We start from the raw sequence: 20,462 nt of genomic DNA on the forward strand, positions 1-20,462 counted from the left end.
CCCGTCAACAAAGCTGAGAGCTGCAGCCTGTTGATTTTAATGTTAAAGCAGTGGTTTTGTAGCCGGTCGTTGGTTTCAAGTTTCTGTTTTCTTTCGCTCCATACAGTCTTACAATATGGATCAAGTCTGGAAAATGCGATGTTCGCTTTGATTTCCTCGTGTGACGGTTTAGATCTCTCGCTCTGTCGGGAAAGTTACAGCGATAAAACGGCAGTAAGCAGAGAAATAGCGCAGCTCGGTGAATTATCGACACACAGATGGGTATGAGAGCGCTGTAACTGGCCAAACGGTATGAAGCATTAAACAAGTGAGAAAGACGATGAGAAGACAAACGGTGTATGCGCGTATGTACTGAAAAATGCGCGCACGTGCAAGTGCATGCGTCGTTGTTTGTTTGTTTGTGTGTGCGTGTGTGTGTGTGTGTGTGTGTGGTGTGTTGTGTGTGTGTGTGTGTGTTTGCGGGCGCGAAGGCGCGTGTTTATGTGCATTTGGAGTGTGCATGTGGTGTGGTGTGTGTGTGAGTGTCTGTGTGTGTGGGGAGGGTGGCGGAAGTAGGGGGGGGGGGGGGGCGTTTGTTTGCGCGTACGTGCGTGTAAGTGCCTTGTCTTTGAGAGTTTGAACGCGCAGGCAGGTATGTCGATGCATATGTTTATATATACACCCAGTTTACAGAAATTACTGAGAAGCCAGGCCACTCCCGATGCCAACAGACCCCCCCCCCCCCCAGTCCGCTCCACCCCCACCATTCCGTAACAACTCAGCCTACCCCCTCCACACACCCGAGACCTTTACCTCCTGTTTGGGCACGTCGTCCTTGACGGGCATCAGGTAGCAGGCGTTGCCCAGGACGACCTTCACCACCCTGTCCTGCCCCCCCTCCTCCTCCTCCCTGCCAGAGTCCCTCCCCTCCACGGCGGCCGGGCCTCCGCCCTCGTCATCCAGGGAGGAGTCCTCCTCCCGGCACCTCTTCATGGCTTCCGTCAGGGTCTTCCAGCGCTGGTGGGAGGAGGCAGGGATTGGGGAGCTACGGTCCCCCCCGCCAGCCGACCTCACGCTCCGACGCCGCATGCTGGCGCGAGTCACCCTAAGCGTGGGCGTGCCGGCCAGCTGCCGCCCGGGGGGTCGGTCCGAGTCGAAGGCTACGGAGGAGACGTCCGGGGTAGAGGAGGACGCCCCCATGTAGGCGGCCAGACCCTGGGGCAGCCCCAGCCCCAGCCCCAAGTCCCCGAAGGACCCCCGGGGCCGGTGGTGCCTGGCCAGCACGCACTCGGCGCTGTTCCGGCGCGGCATCTGGGCGCCGATGGACAGCTTGGCCAGGGACACGCGGCGCCCCGAGGGGGGCATGATGCAGGGCCCCAGGCTGCTCGTGGAGCCCTCGTGCTCCCGCCGCCCCACCTGCCGCTCCTCATGGGACACCGGGGACGGCGGGGTCTCGATCACACACCAGCTGCTCCCCGCCCGGTTCAGCGTGGACTCTTCTTTCGACTCCAGCCCCAGCTCGCTGGGCTGTAGGATCACTGTGGCTCGGAGAATGCTGCTGCGGCGAGATGTCTTGGGTAAGGAGTAGGTTCGGAAAGCGGGAAGGTCCTTCCCCGAAGACACTTTGGCACTGGCGGGTTTCGGGGCATCTCCGGCGGCAGAGCGAGCGCCGCCGCCTTCGGAGTCTTCTGACCTGGACGTCTCGCCGACCTTGGCGGAAGAGTCGGAACGTGTGCGTTCAAGGCGTTGAGGGGGCGACTCCCGACGAGCCTGGCCCTGGCTGGCACTGACAGACACGTGGGCATCGCCGCTGTCTTGCCCGCTGCGCTGCACCTCTGCTCCTCCTGCACCGCCACTCAGCGCAGACCCGTTAGCACACATCATGCCGTTGTTCGTCCTCACGACCTCAGGTTTGGGAATGATTTCGGTCATTCTCCTTCAGGCCTGGGTGTGGAAACTGCAGACGTTACACACCACCATTACCATCACTTCCAGCAACTGATGAAAGCCTCCACAAGTACTGTGACAACGCGCGACAACACTTTTCAACTGGCTGTTCTCGGCTCGTGAAAGACAACACTGACTGGCGGACAAGTGGTGGCGGTGGTTCGCCCTTGATCTTGGAACGAGTGTCCCATTATTTTTAACACCATCTTATTGATTTTAACTCGCCGTGGGGATTCCACTCCGTCAGTTGGGCATCACCTATGTGTGTGTGAGACTGCCCACTGAGAGACACCACCACGGTGACAGGTTCCAAGAGCACGCCGCTGGCCGTGGACTTTTTTCCTCCAGGATTGTGTGTGTGTGTGTGTGACGCTGAGCAAATCTGACATCAACAGCACACCGGCAGTACTACCTGGGCTTTCAACGGGTAATCTGTTGACAAATCGCTGGCGCCTTTGGCACGTAGACAAGGTCCGTCGTTACACGCGCTGCCAGAGGGATGTGTGCTACTACAGAGCCGCCGCGTGGGCGACAGCAGGTAACGGTTAAGGAGGGAGGGAGGGGGAGACAGGAGACAAGGGTGGTCAGGTTGTCGCGGGTGGCATTATCTCCCACTAGTCTGTCGGCAGTTGGCAGGTGAAGACCGAAGGAAGACAGCCGGCAAGACAACAGCGGCCACACCCCAGAGCCGTGGTGTGTCAATGAGCCACCTGCACCTTCACACAGCAAGGGACTGGCCGGGCGTCTAGCCTGCCATGTCGACTGACACACATCACCTGCCTACACACAGCGGGCAAATTAGGAAGTAGGTCAGGCTGCCCTCCTGGGGGTGTTTGGGGGGGTGGGGGGGGGGGGGTTACTGGAACCGCAATGGACTGCCTGGACCCGTCGCACAGCTCCACACGATGCCAGTTCACAGAGTGTCTCCCCTATCCGACCCACTTTCCCGATAATGCATCCAGTTTCACAAGAGATCACTGTTCCCATGGGACCCGACTCGTGAACGACGAACGATGGACTCACCCAGAACAGCCGTACACATTATATCAGTGTTCACAGGCCCTCGTGCAACCTCTCACGACAGAGACAGAAGCGACAACTCCGGAAAAAAGCATGGCTATAGCCAACACTTCCCACCATTATACTGGTGCATGGTACGCGAATACAAGAGACAAACAAAAACAGAACTGGCCTCGCTGACGTTACAAAGCGGAGAGAGTTTCCAGCCAGTCTGACAATCAGGGCTGTAATTAAGCCTGCCTCGTCAACTGTAGCCACATAAATTGTTGATCGCCTAATCCTCGTCATCCATTAGTCGCGACAAGGATACTGGGAACACGACGATTATGCAGTAACACCACGGATAATGCCGCCTGCTGTTGTTGCTGTTCGTTACCAGCAGACACGCTGGTATCAAGGCGCACACGGGAACAACAACACTGATGTCACTGCTTCTTTCTCCATTTTTAGCAGAAACGATGTCCAGACATAACAGACCAATACGACAGCGGTATCGTCACTTCTTTCTTTCCATCGTCAGTATACACTTGTTCGAAAATAGGACCCGTCCACGGCAATAACAAAAACTTACATCACATCTCCTTTTCCATCGCCGACAGAAGAAATGCTCGAGTCAAGATACTTGCATAGTAATACAAATCACATCATTACCACAGGTTGTCCACAGGGAAACAAAATCAACAACCTTCGGAAGGCAAGATCCCTGCGGGCGAACTGCACTGATGCCGTCACATCCAAGTCTGTTTACATTATAAACGGAGAAAAACTCGGATACAAAACCCAACTCAACACCACCACCACCACCCGTTTTCCACTGCAAAACGTAAACAACATTCACAACACAAACTACCCGCACGCTGTCAGCACTGATACTGTCACCTCGGAGTCCACACGGGATCACACAAAGAACCAAACTCGGGGGCACGAAAACTCATCCACCGCCGATATACCACCAACTCCACCACCGCCAAAGTTATCACCGACGACAATAACGAGAGTTCGTGCAGTGAGGAGAAAGGTGGTGTTCACTGGCGGACCTGGCTGAGAACGGATACAGACGACACGACACGTTTTGTTCGATGCTCGCAGACGACTACTGCTGCTGGCGCACACAACGTCTTCAACGCTAAAAGGTTGACAGACAGCATTAACCGTTTCCAGGTGACGTCACCCTTCGCAGACTCTTTCGTTGCCATTGCAATTTAAACCCCATGCTCGATGCCGAGCGTATAACCTTTTTTTCCCTGAAAGATGCTATCATAAAACAGCCAGCCATCCCAAGCAATCTTTAAAAAAAAAAAAAAAGAAAAAAAAAAGATATTCAAAACACTATATATAAAAAGTAAAAACGAAGGCATCATCCATAAATACCACACCCATTTCTTAAATAACATCTTCAGTTTCAGTGTCTTGAATGCACTATTATTCTGCGAACTACAAATAATCAGCGGAGACGCTAAAACACACTTGTCATCAACGGATGTTCACTTTGTGTCTTGCATACACGGCTGGAATCTACGAACTATGAATAATCGGCGGAGAATATTAAACACAGTTGTCATCAATAGGCTGTTACAAGTTTTCTTTTAACTGGTATAATATCGTCCTCCATCATGTTCGATAAACACCTCCTGAAATGTGACAAAAGGTCAATAACCATGACGACATGGATCACATATATGATATAAAAGCAGTTAAATATAAGAACATATTGATGCGCTCTCGAGGTAAAGGCCCGCCATCAAAAATATAATAAGAAATTTAAAATAAAGGTTGTTGTTTTTTTAATTTTAAAAGACTAAAAATCAGAACAGATATCGCTCAATAATAATTAATACATAAAAAGATACCAACGTCTTTCGGGGGTAGAGTGTGGGGGATACAAATTATGCAAACACAGAGCAAGCACAATACCAGAAACCTTGCTACTGTCAGCACTGCACGTGAGTCAGGGTCTCCGATGACGTTAATCGTGACACAGATACCGAATGCCATTCGGGTCACCTTCAGGTTACACAGGTCGCGTCAGTGTTGAGCTACTTCACCCATGAGATCAATGGTGGAGCACTTAAATTTCACCCTTCATTCTATCGTGCTTCGGATTCACGTCGTGGGCTGCAAATTTTAAAAAAAAAAGAAAAGAAAAAGTTATGTACTTTTGCCAAGACTTGAACATTTCTTTTCTTTCCCTCCCCTCATTTTTGTTTTTGTTTACGCAAGCGTTCTCTCCCCCCCCCCCCCCCCCCTCCCCCCCTTCTCTCTCTCTCTCTGAACCGCGCGAGCCTTAGTGAGATGGATGGTAGATAGCTGGGGTAGGTTTTGGATTGACATTTGTGTTCGTGTGTGTGTGTGTGTGTGTGTGTGTGTGTGTGTGTGTGTGTGTGTATGTGTCTGTGTGTGTGTGTGTGTGTGTGTGTGTGTCTGTGTGTGTGTCTGTGTGTGTGTGTGTGTGTGTGTGTGTGTGTGTGTGTGTGTGTGTGTGTGTGTTATTCTAGTTAAAGTATTTCCACTACAGCGCCATTGGAATGTATACACACACAGTTAAGATTAAACTGATAGATATCATGGAGGCGCCGTGGCAGATTCGGTCAGGCGATGGACTTGCTAATCATTTCATCTCCTGGCCTCATTGTTAATGTCCAGTTGAAAAACCACCGAGGCAACCATGTGTTTGTTCTGTATTGTCCATGTGATCTGTATGGCTTGTTCTGGATTAAAGAGGCTATGCCAGTCATGAATAAAAGCTAATTTGTGTTTGCACATTTCTTCTGTCTTTGCTGCTGTGTGCACATGTCAAATGATCGGTATAAGGACAGGCCCGGCGCTTCCTTTTTGAGGAAGTGTCTGGGTTTGTTCCAATGTACCTTTTATATACCTGTGTGCTAGCTGAAACGGTACCCTAAGCAGCACTGACTTAGTTGTGTACCTTGGGAATGGAGAGAGTTACCACTTTTTACTATTTGTTAATCATTTCATATCCTGGCCTCATTGTTTGTTAATTTTTGTGATCCAGTGGTCGGGGTTCGATCCCCCGATGTCTGCCTGGTGTTGTGTCCTTGGGACAGGTATGTCACTACATATATATACAAATATATATACATATGTAAAAACATATATATATATATATATATATATATATTATATCTCTATCTATCTACCTATCTATCTATCTATGTATGTGAGTGTGTGTCTGTGCGTGCGTGTGTGTGTGTGTGTGTGAAAATATATCTGATATTACTTGACTTATATGGAAATGGTATTTGTTCTTCAAAATGGATGAGTTGTATCAGACACATTTTAATAGAAGCAGGGTATGACTGTTTGGGATGCTCAATTCTTCTTTGAGAGGGAATCTTTCTGCAAGAATGTCAACACTGCTTTGAGAGATAGTTTTCAAAATCTATGGAGACATGCTCTAGAGGCGAGTAGTAAATGTTTGTTTTATCGAAATTTCGAAAGTGGATCTGGTAGAGAAAAATATTATGTAAGTCAAATGCCTGATAATTACGTTATCAGCTTCTTCATATTTCGAAGTAGTAATCATAAGCTGGAAATAGAAACAGGAAGACACAAAGGCATGCCACGAGAGTTACGGCTTTGTAAGGTTTGTAACATGTCTGTGATTGGGGGTGAGTTTCATTTTATAATGGAATGTCCCAATTATGATCAGTTACGAAATAGATCTGTTCCTAAAAAAATATTTGTCTCCAAAAACGGTTTTTAATTTTTGTAATATGCTCAAAGGAGGCAAAAAAGTCATTTTAACTGTAAGTAAGATGATTAAATTTGCAAATGTAGCCTAACTACACTTTTGGAGTTAAAAGATATTTGTGTTTTCTCAACTTTTATGTGACATTGCTGTGTATTTGGAAATGTTTGTTCTGGGCATGAAAAGATTATTATGCAGTAGTCCTCCATACTCCAATAGGAATGAAAGGATAATTAAAATTTGAACTTGTGTTTGCGCGTGCATGTGTGTGTGTGTGTATATATATATATATATATATATATATATATATATATATATATATATATGTGTGTGTGTGTGTGTGTGTGTGTGTGTGTGTGTGTGTGTGTGTGTGCCAGCTGAGGAAGGTAAAAATACTGAGGGAACTTTTTCCTGAAGAATCAAAAATATGAGACACGAGCTAATCTGTGTTCGCCCTCCTCAGGGAACATCTTAGCGAAAGCTCAAAGCATGAAATAAAGATGCCGTGGAAAGGGTTGCTTCACATGTATGTTCTCTCTCTCTCTCTCTCTCTCTCTCTCTCCAGACTGACAGTACAGATAGAAGACAGAGAGGGGGGAGGGGACACACGCGAGCTCAACACACACACACTAAACCAAATCATATTATGATGCTTAGAGCCTACACACACACATACATATATGTGATACATATATATATGTGAGATATACATGTATATAAATATATATATATGCATATATTCATATATGTGATATATATATATATACATATATATATATATATACACATACATATATGTTGTTTTTTAATCTATATTTATAATATAACATTGAGCAAGAGCAAACCAATCTAATTTTACCAGCAGACTTTGCTGTTGGCATTTGGACGTCTCATGTGATTTGCCAGAACCTTTGGGGAGAAGGGTGGAGACAGAGCTGAAGTCATGGAATCGAGAAATGCCAATGAACCAACCTGTCGCCGAACTGAGAAATGCCAATTTACTTGTCTCTCGCCGAAGTGAGAAATGCCAATTTACTAGTCTCTCGCTAAAATATGAAATGCCAAATTATCAGTCTCTATTACTCCACAATACAGAAAAGGAATACACATGGAGTAGATATAATCCATTTATTGCTCGACGGTTGGATTACTGCTTTGCAAATGAAAACATAGTTAATGATTGTGTTTCTTGTCAAATATTATCCGTTCCCAATACAGATCACAGAGCTCGTCTTTTAGAAATCAATAACTGTGTGTTTGAAAGAGGGCCAGGCTACTGGCGATTTAACAACTCATTCCTGTTTGACACCAACTTTACACAACAAATGAACCACAAATTAGACACATGGTTGACAAATGAAAGTGAACTGAATGCACAAGACAAATGGGAACTTTGTAAAATAAATATCAAGAATTTTTGTATTGAATACGGCAAAACAAAGGCACAGAAAGGAAAGAACGAAATGCTACACAAAACAATGAACACAAAACACTAAAAGTAAAACAATTAGCCGACGAAAAACGACACTTTTTTTTTAAACAATTGTGATGATATGAACAAGGCAGCGGACATAATCAACGATTTATCACGTTTTTCTGGTCTGTATTTAAATGCTCAAAAAACAAAAGCTATGAAGATAGGACATATAGAACACAGAGAAAGTAATCTGCCTTTTGAGTTGACAGACAAAATAAAAATATTAGGAATACACTTTAACAACTCCAGTCCGGCATCAAGCATAGAAGACAACTGGCTAGGTAGAATATCTACGATGAATAAATTAATAGGTACATGGAGCAAACGAGACTTTAGCATCCATGGAAAAATCATTATCATTAAAACATTTCTGCTAAGCCAATTTATATACATAATGCAAGCAATAGGACTACAAGACCGTGTACTTTCTGAAATAAATAGAACATTGTATAAATTTGTTTGGCAACGCAGAAGGTCTAACAGAAAGGCCTTTGAGAAAGCTAAGAGGACAATAATGGAAGCAGAAGTTTCCCAGGGTGGACTGAATATGGTAAATGTTCACAAAGTCCAGGAATGTTTTTACTTGCAATGGGCTGGGAAACTTTTTGCATCAGAAAATTAAAACTGGACATATATTCCAAGGTGGCACTTTGGAAAACTTGCAAGCAAGCTTTGGGCATTTGACATAAACTGCAGACCCAGCAATTTAAAAGCACTGTCAAAAATACAAAACATATTTTGGCATAATGTGTGTGTGTGTGTGTGTGTGTGTGTGTGTGTGTGTGTGTGTGTGTGTGTGTGTGTTTGTGTGTATCAACATAATCACTTACATCTGTCATTGTTTATGTTCATATTTTTTCCCATCTATTCTGAATTGTCATAATGAATTTATATATATACATAATGAAACGGTGGTCGACCAAAGAAAGTCCGGGGGAAAAAAAATTATCAGTCTCTCGCCGATCTATTCACTGTGAAATGCTGTTATCAGTCTCTCGCCGGACTAACAGTCTCTCGCTGTCTAAGAAATGCCAATTTGCCAGTATCTCTTCGAACTACGAGATGCCAGTTTACCAATCTCTTCGAACTACGAAACGCGAGTTTACCCAGTCTCTCGCCAAACTATGAAATGCCCATTTACCAATTTCTCCTCGAACTACGAAATGCCAATTCACCAGTCTCTCGCCCACTGATGACACGCCAATTTCCCCAGCCTCCGCCGATCTTACAAAACGATTTGGCATGGAGAATACACACTGACTGAACCGTTGTTGCAGGCTGCTGCTGTTGTTTTGTTGTTGAACTAGAAAATAAAAATCAACAATAATAAGTTCGAACAATTCCCCCTTTTTTACACAAGAATACAGCAGTTAAAAATAAAAATAAGAGGGTTATGCAGCGCTCGCATGGACAAGGGAATATCAATTCCTCAAACAGCACGCATCCTATGTATTACATGGGAAAACAAACTACAATGCCCGCACTACGGAACGCTGATGACTGACAAAAACAACATTGTTCTTCACCAGCAAAAGAAGCCGAACTCGGATCAATACACGCTGTCTGGAGGTAAAGAAAACCCTTCACCACAGCAAAATGCCGTCATTCCGGCATTGATAAAGCTCACCCTGCGTAACATTCAACATTCAACTGTTAACAGAACTCTTTTTCGGTAACTCAGCCACTGATGTTGTGATCACATCATCCAGGGAAGAATGTGACAAACGCACAAACAAATTTACTTGCCCTTTCCCCCAACTGCCTCAACTGCTGTATTTTTTTTTAATGAATAAATAAAAACATAAAAATAATTTCTAAAAAAAACTGCAACCAAACTCCCGAGCTGCTGATTTTCAGAGAAGCGTGACTTATTTCCCTTCTATTTCCTGTTTTTACCAATTCTAACTACATTTTCATAACTAGTGGGAGAGGGGGGAAAAGAGAAGAAAATAGGATAAAGAGAGGGTATAGGTAAATTTAATAAAAAGTACATAATAATACCACCATCATCACTTGTACAGCTGGCCGACTACAGCCATTACCAAAATAAAAGTCACGTTTTGGATTCATTTCACAACTCGTGGCAGGAGGAACATGCACTTTCGGAACCAGCTTTCTCTATGGACGTTTCATCGTGCATGAAGATGAGTGGCGATGTATATCGTTTTGTTTGCTGGGGTGTGGTTGGTGATGGGGAAGGGGGGCGTGGGGGGTGTGAAGGTGGTTGTGTGTGCTGCTGCTGAATCAGGCTATGATGGCAAGACGGGGTAGGCCACACGAAAGACAGTATCAGTATCAGTAGCTCAAGGAGGCGTCACTGCGTTCGGACAAATCCATATACGCTACACCACATCTGCCAAGCAGATGCCTGACCAGCAGCGTAACCCAACGCGCTTAGTCAGGCCTTGAAAAAAAAAAAAAAAAAAAAAAAAAAAAAAAGGTATGTATATATATATATATATATATACATATATATATCAATATATATGTATATATATATATATCCACATCTATACCCATATATATATATATATATATATATATATATATATATATATATAGAGAGAGAGAGAGAGAGAGAGAGAGAGAAGCGTACAGCATGACAGCAGCAGCCACACAGCTATTGACGCAGACGTCGCCTTCTCTGGCGGCGGTATTTTTACATGCTGTCCTTTGACATGGCTTACCCTGGACGGATCATTGACTGCAACCCATCTCTCCCATGCCGCGAAGACGCTCGGTACAGACCTGTTTCTTAACCCCAGCAAACATGTTTATTAACTGGTTGTGGTTTTCCGCAATTTATCTTTATTATCATCTTATCTATTATAATCAGTGTGCAATATAGTAGGCTATGCTTATAATTATATTCAAAATAACGTTTCTTAATTCTTTCTGTTTTTACATTAAGAATACTAGTTATTACCTGCAGTGTGTGGATGTATATTATGAAACGGTGTATGTGATATTTTTTTTTTACATTTATGTCTTCGTAATATTCGTAAAAGCTGTTGACTTTTACAGTTATGGCTCCCATGTTGTTTACTTGTCTATGTTGTGATAATGCACTTGACCAAATTTCTCCAGTTGGAGATAATAAAGTTATTCTTATTCTTATTCTTAATACGATTCCCGGCTTTAAAAAAAAACGGAAAGGAAAATAAAAACAGAACATAAATCCCAGTCCCTTTAACTCCAAGAAGACAAACATAAATGAAAGAACTATCATTCGAGATGGCAATGCTTAATTTTAAACCAAGATTTAATTTCGATGCAATATGTCTGGATTCGTTCAAAGACTTGATCCAAGATTATTTTCGACGCATTTGTCGGGACAGGCTTTGTCAAAGAATACAGGTAGAAATAGAGCCGACAGAGAAAGGCGGCGTCTACATCAATACCTAACTAGCTGCCTTGCTCTTTGCCGTATGTCAATTTGCTTATCTTAGTGTCAGAATACCAGCAAAAGCTACAGAAACAGCACAGAGAGAGAGAGAGAGAGATACAGCCAGACAGACTGACAGACAGCCGCTACAAGTTCATACGCACTGTAAATTTACCAAGAAAACTCGTACCTAACCGTGTCTTCCACCCACGTGTGTTTAATTACATGGAAACTATTCAACGGTCGCTTGGCCAGTCGGTAATAAGGAACGTTACATGTAGAACTGAAACCAGAAGCGATTTCTGCAGCGTCACTGACGTCAGCAACAAAGTGAAAATGGCGCAGCACAAACTGGGTACTGAATATAACCGTGTCTATAAAGTATTCAACTATGGGCCGTTTAAAGTACGAGTGTGTACCAACGTGTCCTTTTGCTAAATTTTCTGACACTGCTGACGGCTGGCTTGAAAATCCCTCTCATTATCCATTGCGAGTGACTTCACAAGTTTTGACGTAGTAACAGAATGTAGGAAATCGTCAGCACAAGCACGCAGAACCTTCTTCACGTACAAATTTCTGTCATTTCATCTGTATGCATGTATCGAACGCAAATAATCCGTTAATAAATGCCGGACTGTACATGCCATTTTAAAATACTTATAACGACAGAACACCCAATCCCACACACACCCCCCAAAATCTGTCGTCTAATATCCACCCTGAGATTTAATATTAAATGTGATCGATGGTTCCCTGTGGACTGCCGACGCTGGAACTGCGACGGACGAACCCGGGTGTGGCCGTGTATGGGGGAATCTAAATGAGCGGCGTGGGAGTAATGCCACTGAAACGGAGCAGATGATGGGGCAGCCAAAATAATAATAATAATACTAAATGTGGAAGAAAAGGAGATTCTTCTTTTATCATCTATTCACTACAAAGCGAACTTTCTTTTTTTTTTCTTCTTCTTCTTTATTTCAAGTTCACTATTTTCTTCAACATTTTCCAACCATCATCTATTTCCTTTCCATTTCCCAAATGCACGTGGTGATCGGGACATCTTTTCCACAGCTGTACGCACAATCGTGTGGACCACCGTCATGTGTGGACAACAGAACCAACAGACACTAACGCTACCAAGGTCATGTCACACAGCCCTTACCAATCTCCGCTTGACGTCAGTGCTCCACCACGAACGCTGATCTCTGGACCTCAGCAAGAAATGCAATGCGTCACATGATCATGATGGGTAACTGAACAAGGCTGCTCTTTACTCTAGCCTGTTCGTGATCCCCCCCCTCCCCTCCCTTATTTCATGTGTGAATACGTTGTCTGTAAATGGCTGAAGATTCATTTGTGCATGTTGGACAATACCAATATGCCGATTCGAAACGACAGAAATAGAAAGAAAACAAAAAGATCTTACCCCTAAAATATCAAATAGAATTTTTTTAAGAGAACGAAAAAAGCATTTTTCAACATCACAATCCCCCTTCTCCCTCCTCACGGTCTCAACCCTCCCCCATACCTTTTCAACCGTTCCATTTTCAGTAATCATGCCGAGTCCTCTTTTGTTTGATATCAATATCTATGTCTATATATCTAGATAGATGCGCTGACAAAAGCGCTTTAGCAACGTCTTTGCCTGTGTCATAATTATAGTCTGCCACAAAGCAGACATTTTCGACGCATCTCCTTTCACCATCAGCTTTTCTAAGGAATAAAAGGAATGATATAAATGATAAAAAATGAAGTGCTCTTCTATGGCGCTGTTCCCTCACAGAGGGGCTCAAGGCTCTTTACAAATTACAGGTTGCAAAAAAGAGACAACAATAATCAAAACAAAATCATTCACGAAGAAGCAATCATCATCCTAATATCATAACACACCCACGCAAACGCAAGATAAAAAAAAAAAAAAAGATAAAGCTTTCAACTGGCCTTGAAAGAGTCTAAAAGGGCTTTTCGCAGGTCAGCAGCAGCGAGTTCCAGACAGTTGGGGCTGAGAAACTAAATGATCGGTGACCGAGGTTTTTAGATTAGTTCTCGGTATCCGAAGTAGCCGTTCAACTGAAGAGCGAAGTGACCGGGAAGACTGATAAGTTGTTGGTGAAGAAGAGAGATACTGCGGGAGTGCGCCATAAAAAAAATGTATGTCTCTCGATCCCAAACCTGAATGCATTTCGCCATGAAGTCCTTACGGGTAAATGAACAAAGCAGCCCCTTCCTCTGGCCCGGTTAACGACACAACAATATGTATGCAGCTGCGTGCAAACAAATAACCTGTCCTTGGCCATAGAGCACGACCCGCTATATAAACAACAACAGAGTGTTTCGAGATTGAATGAATAAATATATATTTTCCAACGGTGGAGATAATACCACATTAGCCGACTTACATATCTACCGTTGTATCAAGACAGAAAAAGGGAGACACACATACAGACAGGCAAGCAGAGTGACAGAAACAGAGAGAGACGATGAAAGAGAGAAGAGAAATGGAAACTCACATTTAAATTTTGCCAGACCACTGACCTGTCTGGAAGGAGGTTGAAAACAAACACTTAAAAATAAGAAGAGCAAACGACAGACGTGAAAAATGACATCGAAAAGAAAAATGCAGATCTGCCATGTTATTGTTGATGCACATTTTTAAAGTGTTGAGAGAGAGAGAGAGAGAGGAATAACCAAAACAGTGTACATTCTTCTAGTTCGTACCCGAGAGAGAGAAAGAGAGAGAGAGGGAGAGACAAACAGACAAGTCTCACAAACCAAAACTGTTCGAGCATCTTGTGGCCTGTTTCATCATCCATGCACCCATAATATATTCCCCGGTGGTTATTCGATGCTCCAGCCTGTCCTCCTGTGTTATCGCCAACAACATAAATCTTCCACTGTATGTATGCCTCACCCCCAACATCTGCAAGTGAGATCTTCTGCCGGCCCTTTGTCATCAGGCTGGCCGCTTGCACGGCTGTCCCTACGCCGACCACGTCCCACCCGCCCTCTACCCTTCCTCTCCGAAACACACACACACACACACACACACTGAGCTGCTAAGTTCGAATGAAAAGAGGCCATGCAAAAAACAAAAACAAAACAAAAAAAAGGCAGCTTTTAAATAGATTTTAACACAATTCTGGTGAAAATGATAATCCCCTTTGAAACTGTCACCGAAGTTTTCTCTCCCTCCCTCCTCCCACACTGCCCACACGGCCTCCGCCACGCACACTAATTTAATGCGCATTTATACTGTTCAGCATCAGCAGCGGCGGCAAGCAGATACAGCAGCAATTAGTCAAGGGTTGGTAAACTCAATAATGGAGTCTGTGGTGTTTGACCGCTATGTTGCGGAATCAGTGATACATGATCCACTGTTGACAGTACCAGTCAACAAAAAACAACAACAAAAAAAAACCCTTTCCTATTCGTGTTAATACGTTCTGATCTCTGCTCGACTGCCAGCCCCTGGTAAATTATTATAGAAAATTCTAAATGCGGACGAAGGTTAAAATACGAACCAGGCAGCCAGGTAGGTGTGCATGCAGACAGCAGGGAAAATAGGCAATTGGGCAGAGACAGGATGATCGTTTCGTTGGTTGGTTGCTAGCTTGCCCAGTTGGTAGGTTGGTTTGGAATGGGCTGATTACATCGGTCCGGACTGGTTTGTGGGTGGGTCCCGGCTTGGGGTTTAGAGATGGGCTAGCTCTTGGATTGGGGTTGGATACAGGAATCCTTGCTTTTTTTTTTTTTTTTTTTTTTTATAGCTGCATCGCAGTTGTTCATTGCTTGACACACGAGTTAGCAATCCACTCACGTAGGCCTATCTCGTTTTCATACTTTGCATGCACCAGTGTATGTGTATATATCATGTATTAATGTGGTATGAAGGACGAATGGATGGTTCAGTGGATGGGCGCGGATTATTATAAATGCAATGCAATGTGATTTATTTAGACCGCTGCCTCGTGTTCTACAGCCAATCTTATTCCCAAGCTGTTCACACACACACACACACCTCTCTCCTCCCAGCATACAGCTTTTTCTATTCCAGTTCAAGTGCTACCGTCGTCTGCACGAGCCATGTTCCAGATGAGACCTCCACTGCTATTGTCTCTTCAGTGCTCACTTGTCTGATACAGGATAGGCAGGAGGCCATCTGCTAACGAAAATAACTCCCAGTCCGATCAGCCAGACGGACGGATCGTCAAAATTAAAACCATTACACCAACCCTTAGTAGTCATATGATAAACTTCAAGGAATCCGTCTAGACTTGATGACGTTAACTACAGCATGCATGGAAAGGGAAAAGCTGAAACGGGGAGTCAACGTGACATGGGCGTCCATAAATTATACAACATTTGTTATGTGTTTGTTGTTTGTTTGTTTGTTTTTTATAGTTCTGATATCAATAAAGATTTGTAAATGGTGTGATTACAATGCATCGTTTGCTTTGACGGTACAAGACCAGAACCCCATTCGTGCTTCCTGCCGGGTAAATGTGCACGGAATTCTACATTTTCTTCTTCACACAGTTTACAAACTGCATGCTTTTCCTTTATCTCAGATTTAACCCGTGTTGTCAAATTTGAGGCTATACTGATTCAAAGATAAACATAATCGAGCCATCTTTCTAATCAACAGATCTAGAGCCATTTAAACTAATACTGTTACAGTTCAAACACTGTCAGTGTATGGGACCTTTCAATGTTCAGCCGCCACAAGCCAGGAACGATCGCACACTTTTGCGGAGTAGTGGCTTTGCTTATGCTTAGTGGAGTCGCGTGTGTTTCAATGAGGACAATAAAGACATCATGCGCTGAACCTCATGCTGACCACGTTGCTCCAGTGACAGTCACTATCAATCTCCAGACACCGAGGACTCTAGCCTGACCTCACCAAAATATTGGAAGAGACGAGAATTCAAAACTGTGGTTACCAATCATCTGCATTGGATGTAAGCAAGCACGTCGAGCTTGTGCACACTGTGTGTGTGTGTGTGTGTGTGTGTGTGTGTCTGTGTGTCTGTCTTCCCCTTATCAACTTTTCAATGTTACTGTCTCCGGCAGATGTGACGTCGCGTATGATGCATACATCATCAGGGAAGCAGTGATCGATGTCCTTTTGAGAAAATTGACACTGCGGCGCACCAAGAACCACAGAATCTGGGAGTGCTTGTTACATAGTATGTCTTCTGACGATCAGTACGGAGGAGAATACAATCAATAAAAATGCATTTCAAACGGAGACTGCGTGACAGGACTCCAGGCTGTGTGATATCACAACTTCCTCCCGGCATGTACTATGACATGAACAAGGCCGCAGGAGCACGAACTTCACCACTATACGACACTTGAGACACTCCCTTTAAGACGTAGCCTCGAAATGCATGACATGTCATTACTGTGTGTGCGTGTGCGTGCGTGCGATCGTGTGTGTGTGTGTGCGTGAGTGCGCGCGTGTACTAGTGCATGCGCGCGCAGAAACAAAACTGAGAATGAAGTGTTCCTTACACCAACACCGATGAACCAAAATTAAAAAGCTTCGCCACGAAGAAAAAAAAGAAGCATACTCAATCCTCATTAATTAACAAGAAAACAGCTGATCGAATTATTGGTCCCATCCATCATGAAAAAAACTAACAAACCGAAAACAGGTCGACCGTTTGAAACTCATTTTGTTTAGGAAGAACAACACAACAACAACAAAAATCCGTTTAAAACAAACAACAAAACAAAAGAAAAAGGAAAAAGAACTAACAATTGAGGCGGTGAGGCATGGACAGGAACACACTGCTTTGCTCTTTGCCCAGCGTCACGGGCAGGAGGCCCTGCATGGATCAACAGCGGGCAGGACCTACAGGCGGCAACTGAAAGCAAAGCCCAGGCCGCCATACTACTACACTACACTGCAAACAAATCGACAGGATCTCGTTCTCTGCTTGCACGTCTCCCTTACTACAGGCCACACGCCTGCATTTAGAAACACCCACCGCAAACCACGGAACTGCAGATCTGGTTATAGCTTGATGACCGAAGCCCTGTATCATCCATAAAAAGAAGTCCCTGAGCTGGTTTCCATGTAGATCTATTTATGGCTCAGTGACAGAATCTCTACATTATCCATTAAAAGAAGTCCGTGAGTTGGTTTCCAGGTAATCTATCTATGGCTGAGTGACCGAAGCCCTGTACAATCCATCAAAAGAAGTCCCTGAGTTGGTTTCCATGTATCTCTTATTCACCTTCATGGGAAGCGGTGAGCAGCAATGTCCACAGGTTATGGTCCTTAACCTCATCGAAATGAACACCGATTACTTTGTTGCGTTAATATTGCTCTCTCCGCTCCTCACTTCATTTCTAACACGCCATCTACACAAACACCACGTGGGGTAGCGAGTTCTGTAACTGAAAATACACTAACATAATGCATCCCTCCACCAGCAGATTCATCACTCCTTTTCACACAACTGTCATCATGATACAAGCTTACCCAAACCATCTTCTAAGGAACTATTGCCGGGGAGGTGGGAGGGAGAGTGGGGGGAGGGGGTAGACGGGAAAGGCCGGGAGGGGGGGGTACGGGGGGGCGGGCAAAAAACGATGGACAGATATCACTGCAGAATGTAGAGTCCCAGGCTTTGACATACGACCAGGCGACAGACATGGACGAACTTGGTGAACAGTCAGTTCTGTGCGGCGCCCCAGTGGCTCTTCAGAGTTATGGGAGATAGCTGACACCGGCAATGCTTTAAATAGGTGGACGTGGATCAACTGTCCTCTCCCCATTACTTGACCCGATCTTTCTTTTCAAGCCCTACAGCGTGTTTACCCCTGACAAAAGCTGAAGTCCCATACTACTCATGTGTGTGAGAGTGTTCATGTGTGAGTGTGCATGCACACGTTCTTGTACTGATATGCACATGTATGGGTCCAGTGTGATAATTCTACTGTATCTGTGTATGTGTATGATATTCGATTTTATGTTTGTACCTTTTTACGTACTATCCCCCACTCTTCAATATTCCTTGTGACACAGTTACACTTGGTAATAAAGACATATTCTATTCTAGTTCTTTGTCCCCTTGCCCCCATTAGCACGGGCGTGCATCGTCAGTGACTGATGCGGCGGATTAAAACAGAAAGACACACACTGTAGAACTAGAACAAACCCTGTGATCTTAATATGTGTGTCAACTTAAGACCGGACCGCGCTTTTGAATAATTCAGGTGTAAGGCCTGTATGTCTGTTCCCGACGGATGCCCGTGTGTCTCTCACAAACCATGGGCATTGGTTGCTTTGTAAGCCACGTGCGCGTACCACGGGAGGCAACTGGAGAACCAAATTCCGGTGGTTGCCTCCCTTGACGTGGTCGTGTCGCACCACCCATGCGGTGAAAAGCACGATTGGCGTGCGTGTTCATCATGTGTCTTCCAGCTGACGTGACGTGAATGGAGATCAAGTGCTTAAACTCGTGCGTGCCTGCGTGTGTGTTTAGGGGGGCGGGGGGAAGAGAGAGAGTGTGTGTGTGTGTGTGTGTGTGTGTGTTGTGTGTGTGTGTGTGTGTGTGCGTGCGTGTGTGTGTGTGTTGTGTGTGTGTGTGTGTGTGTGTGTGTGTGTGTGTGTGAGTCTCAGTGTGTATGCACGCTCGCGCGCGTGTGTTCGCGCTCAATGATATTCTTCATTAAAAACGTCAAACTTCAATGTTCTTCGTTAAAAAAACATTATCAAATGCTTAGACCAAATACAAAGTTTCGCATGCTTAATCCCAATAATTCTTTTCTTTCTTAAAAGGATCATTTTCTTGACAGAATGACGAGAAACACCTCAAGGGAGAGAACCTGATTGTAACCTGCATTTCATAATCTCCAGTCACAATTTTTACCCACTCACATTCAGAATCCAAACCCGGCATCGAGGGATTTACTCCGCATAGTTTGTTGTTGTTTTTTTAATAAGCATAGTGCCACAAAATCCCATGGCTTTTATGCAAGCTTTCCACACACAACAGCTATACAGTCCACAATCTAAAACAAAACACAAAAAAATCATGTCCGTTTCTAAGTGTTGATGAAGATTTCTCAAACTCTTCGTGGTCATATGATCAGAGCAAGTCATCAAAGCAGTAAAATCTTGTCTTTGGACCACCCATTCACAATCTTCTTGCCTTTCTTTTTTTTTTTTTTTTAATCCCCCAACAGCACCGTAGTCATAGGGTTCTCAGAAACGTCACTCTGATGCCACCCCTCATCAAACCTCAGTCCCCAACCAAACCACACCGACCAGATCCGTACGTGCCACCACAGTCCCACGGCGCTGGCACTCTTAAACAGAAAAGCCATTAACGCCAGACTTTTAAAGAACCCCTCCATTAAAAGATCACCCCCGGAGCCACCTTGCTGGTGCCGTTCGCCGGGGCCTGCCCGGGCACTATCAACTGCTGAGTACCCTCTGACGCCAACAAGAGCTTTTGTCGCCCAGCCAGACGGTAAAGTGATTACCTCCCGACCCACACCCACCCCCTTCCCCAGCTCCCAGGGAATGGAGACTTGTCAGTACTCATGCCCCTCAAACAACAGATGTCGTGGATCTACGGACACGGGCATATCTTTTCACGAGCTCACCCTAAGTGTGACAAAGGTGTGAAGGTAGTGAGCAACCCCCCCGGCCCCCCACCCATCCCCCTCCCCGTGTCAAGGCCTGACCAGCGCGTTTGGTTTCATGAGAAGGTCAGGCATCTGGCTCCTGTTTTGTTTTTTCTTTTAGCAAAGGCGGGGTAGCGTAAATGGATCAGTCTGCAGTTGTTGTTTTTTCACTGCAGACACCTTTGTTTATTTCAGTGACATAGAATAGGTAGAATACGTTTTATTAACAAGTGAACCGGACCGGAGTGAACAGTACAAACATGAAACGAAAATCATTTACAGATACAACCACAGTAGGATTT

At 44.6% G+C, this 20,462-nt stretch overlaps 1 protein-coding gene across 5 annotated transcripts in view; it reads right to left on the reverse strand.

The window, feature by feature from the left end:
- Positions 1–20,462, reverse strand: part of LOC143281230 (synaptotagmin-14-like) — a 183,482-nt gene that overhangs the window by 35,704 nt on the left and 127,316 nt on the right. The window contains exon 1 of one of the 5 annotated variants that reach the window (XM_076586323.1): positions 793–3,801. The exons of the other annotated variants lie outside the window; for them this stretch is intronic. Within the exon in view, the coding sequence (XP_076442438.1) occupies positions 793–1,911 (1,119 nt within the window). The 5' untranslated portion in view covers positions 1,912–3,801. Of the gene's footprint in view, positions 1–792; positions 3,802–20,462 lie in introns of those variants that run through there. 5 annotated transcript variants of the gene reach the window in all.

The sequence above is a fragment of the Babylonia areolata genome, chromosome 4, assembly GCF_041734735.1.
Source record: "Babylonia areolata isolate BAREFJ2019XMU chromosome 4, ASM4173473v1, whole genome shotgun sequence".
Lineage (NCBI taxonomy): Eukaryota > Metazoa > Mollusca > Gastropoda > Neogastropoda > Buccinidae > Babylonia > Babylonia areolata.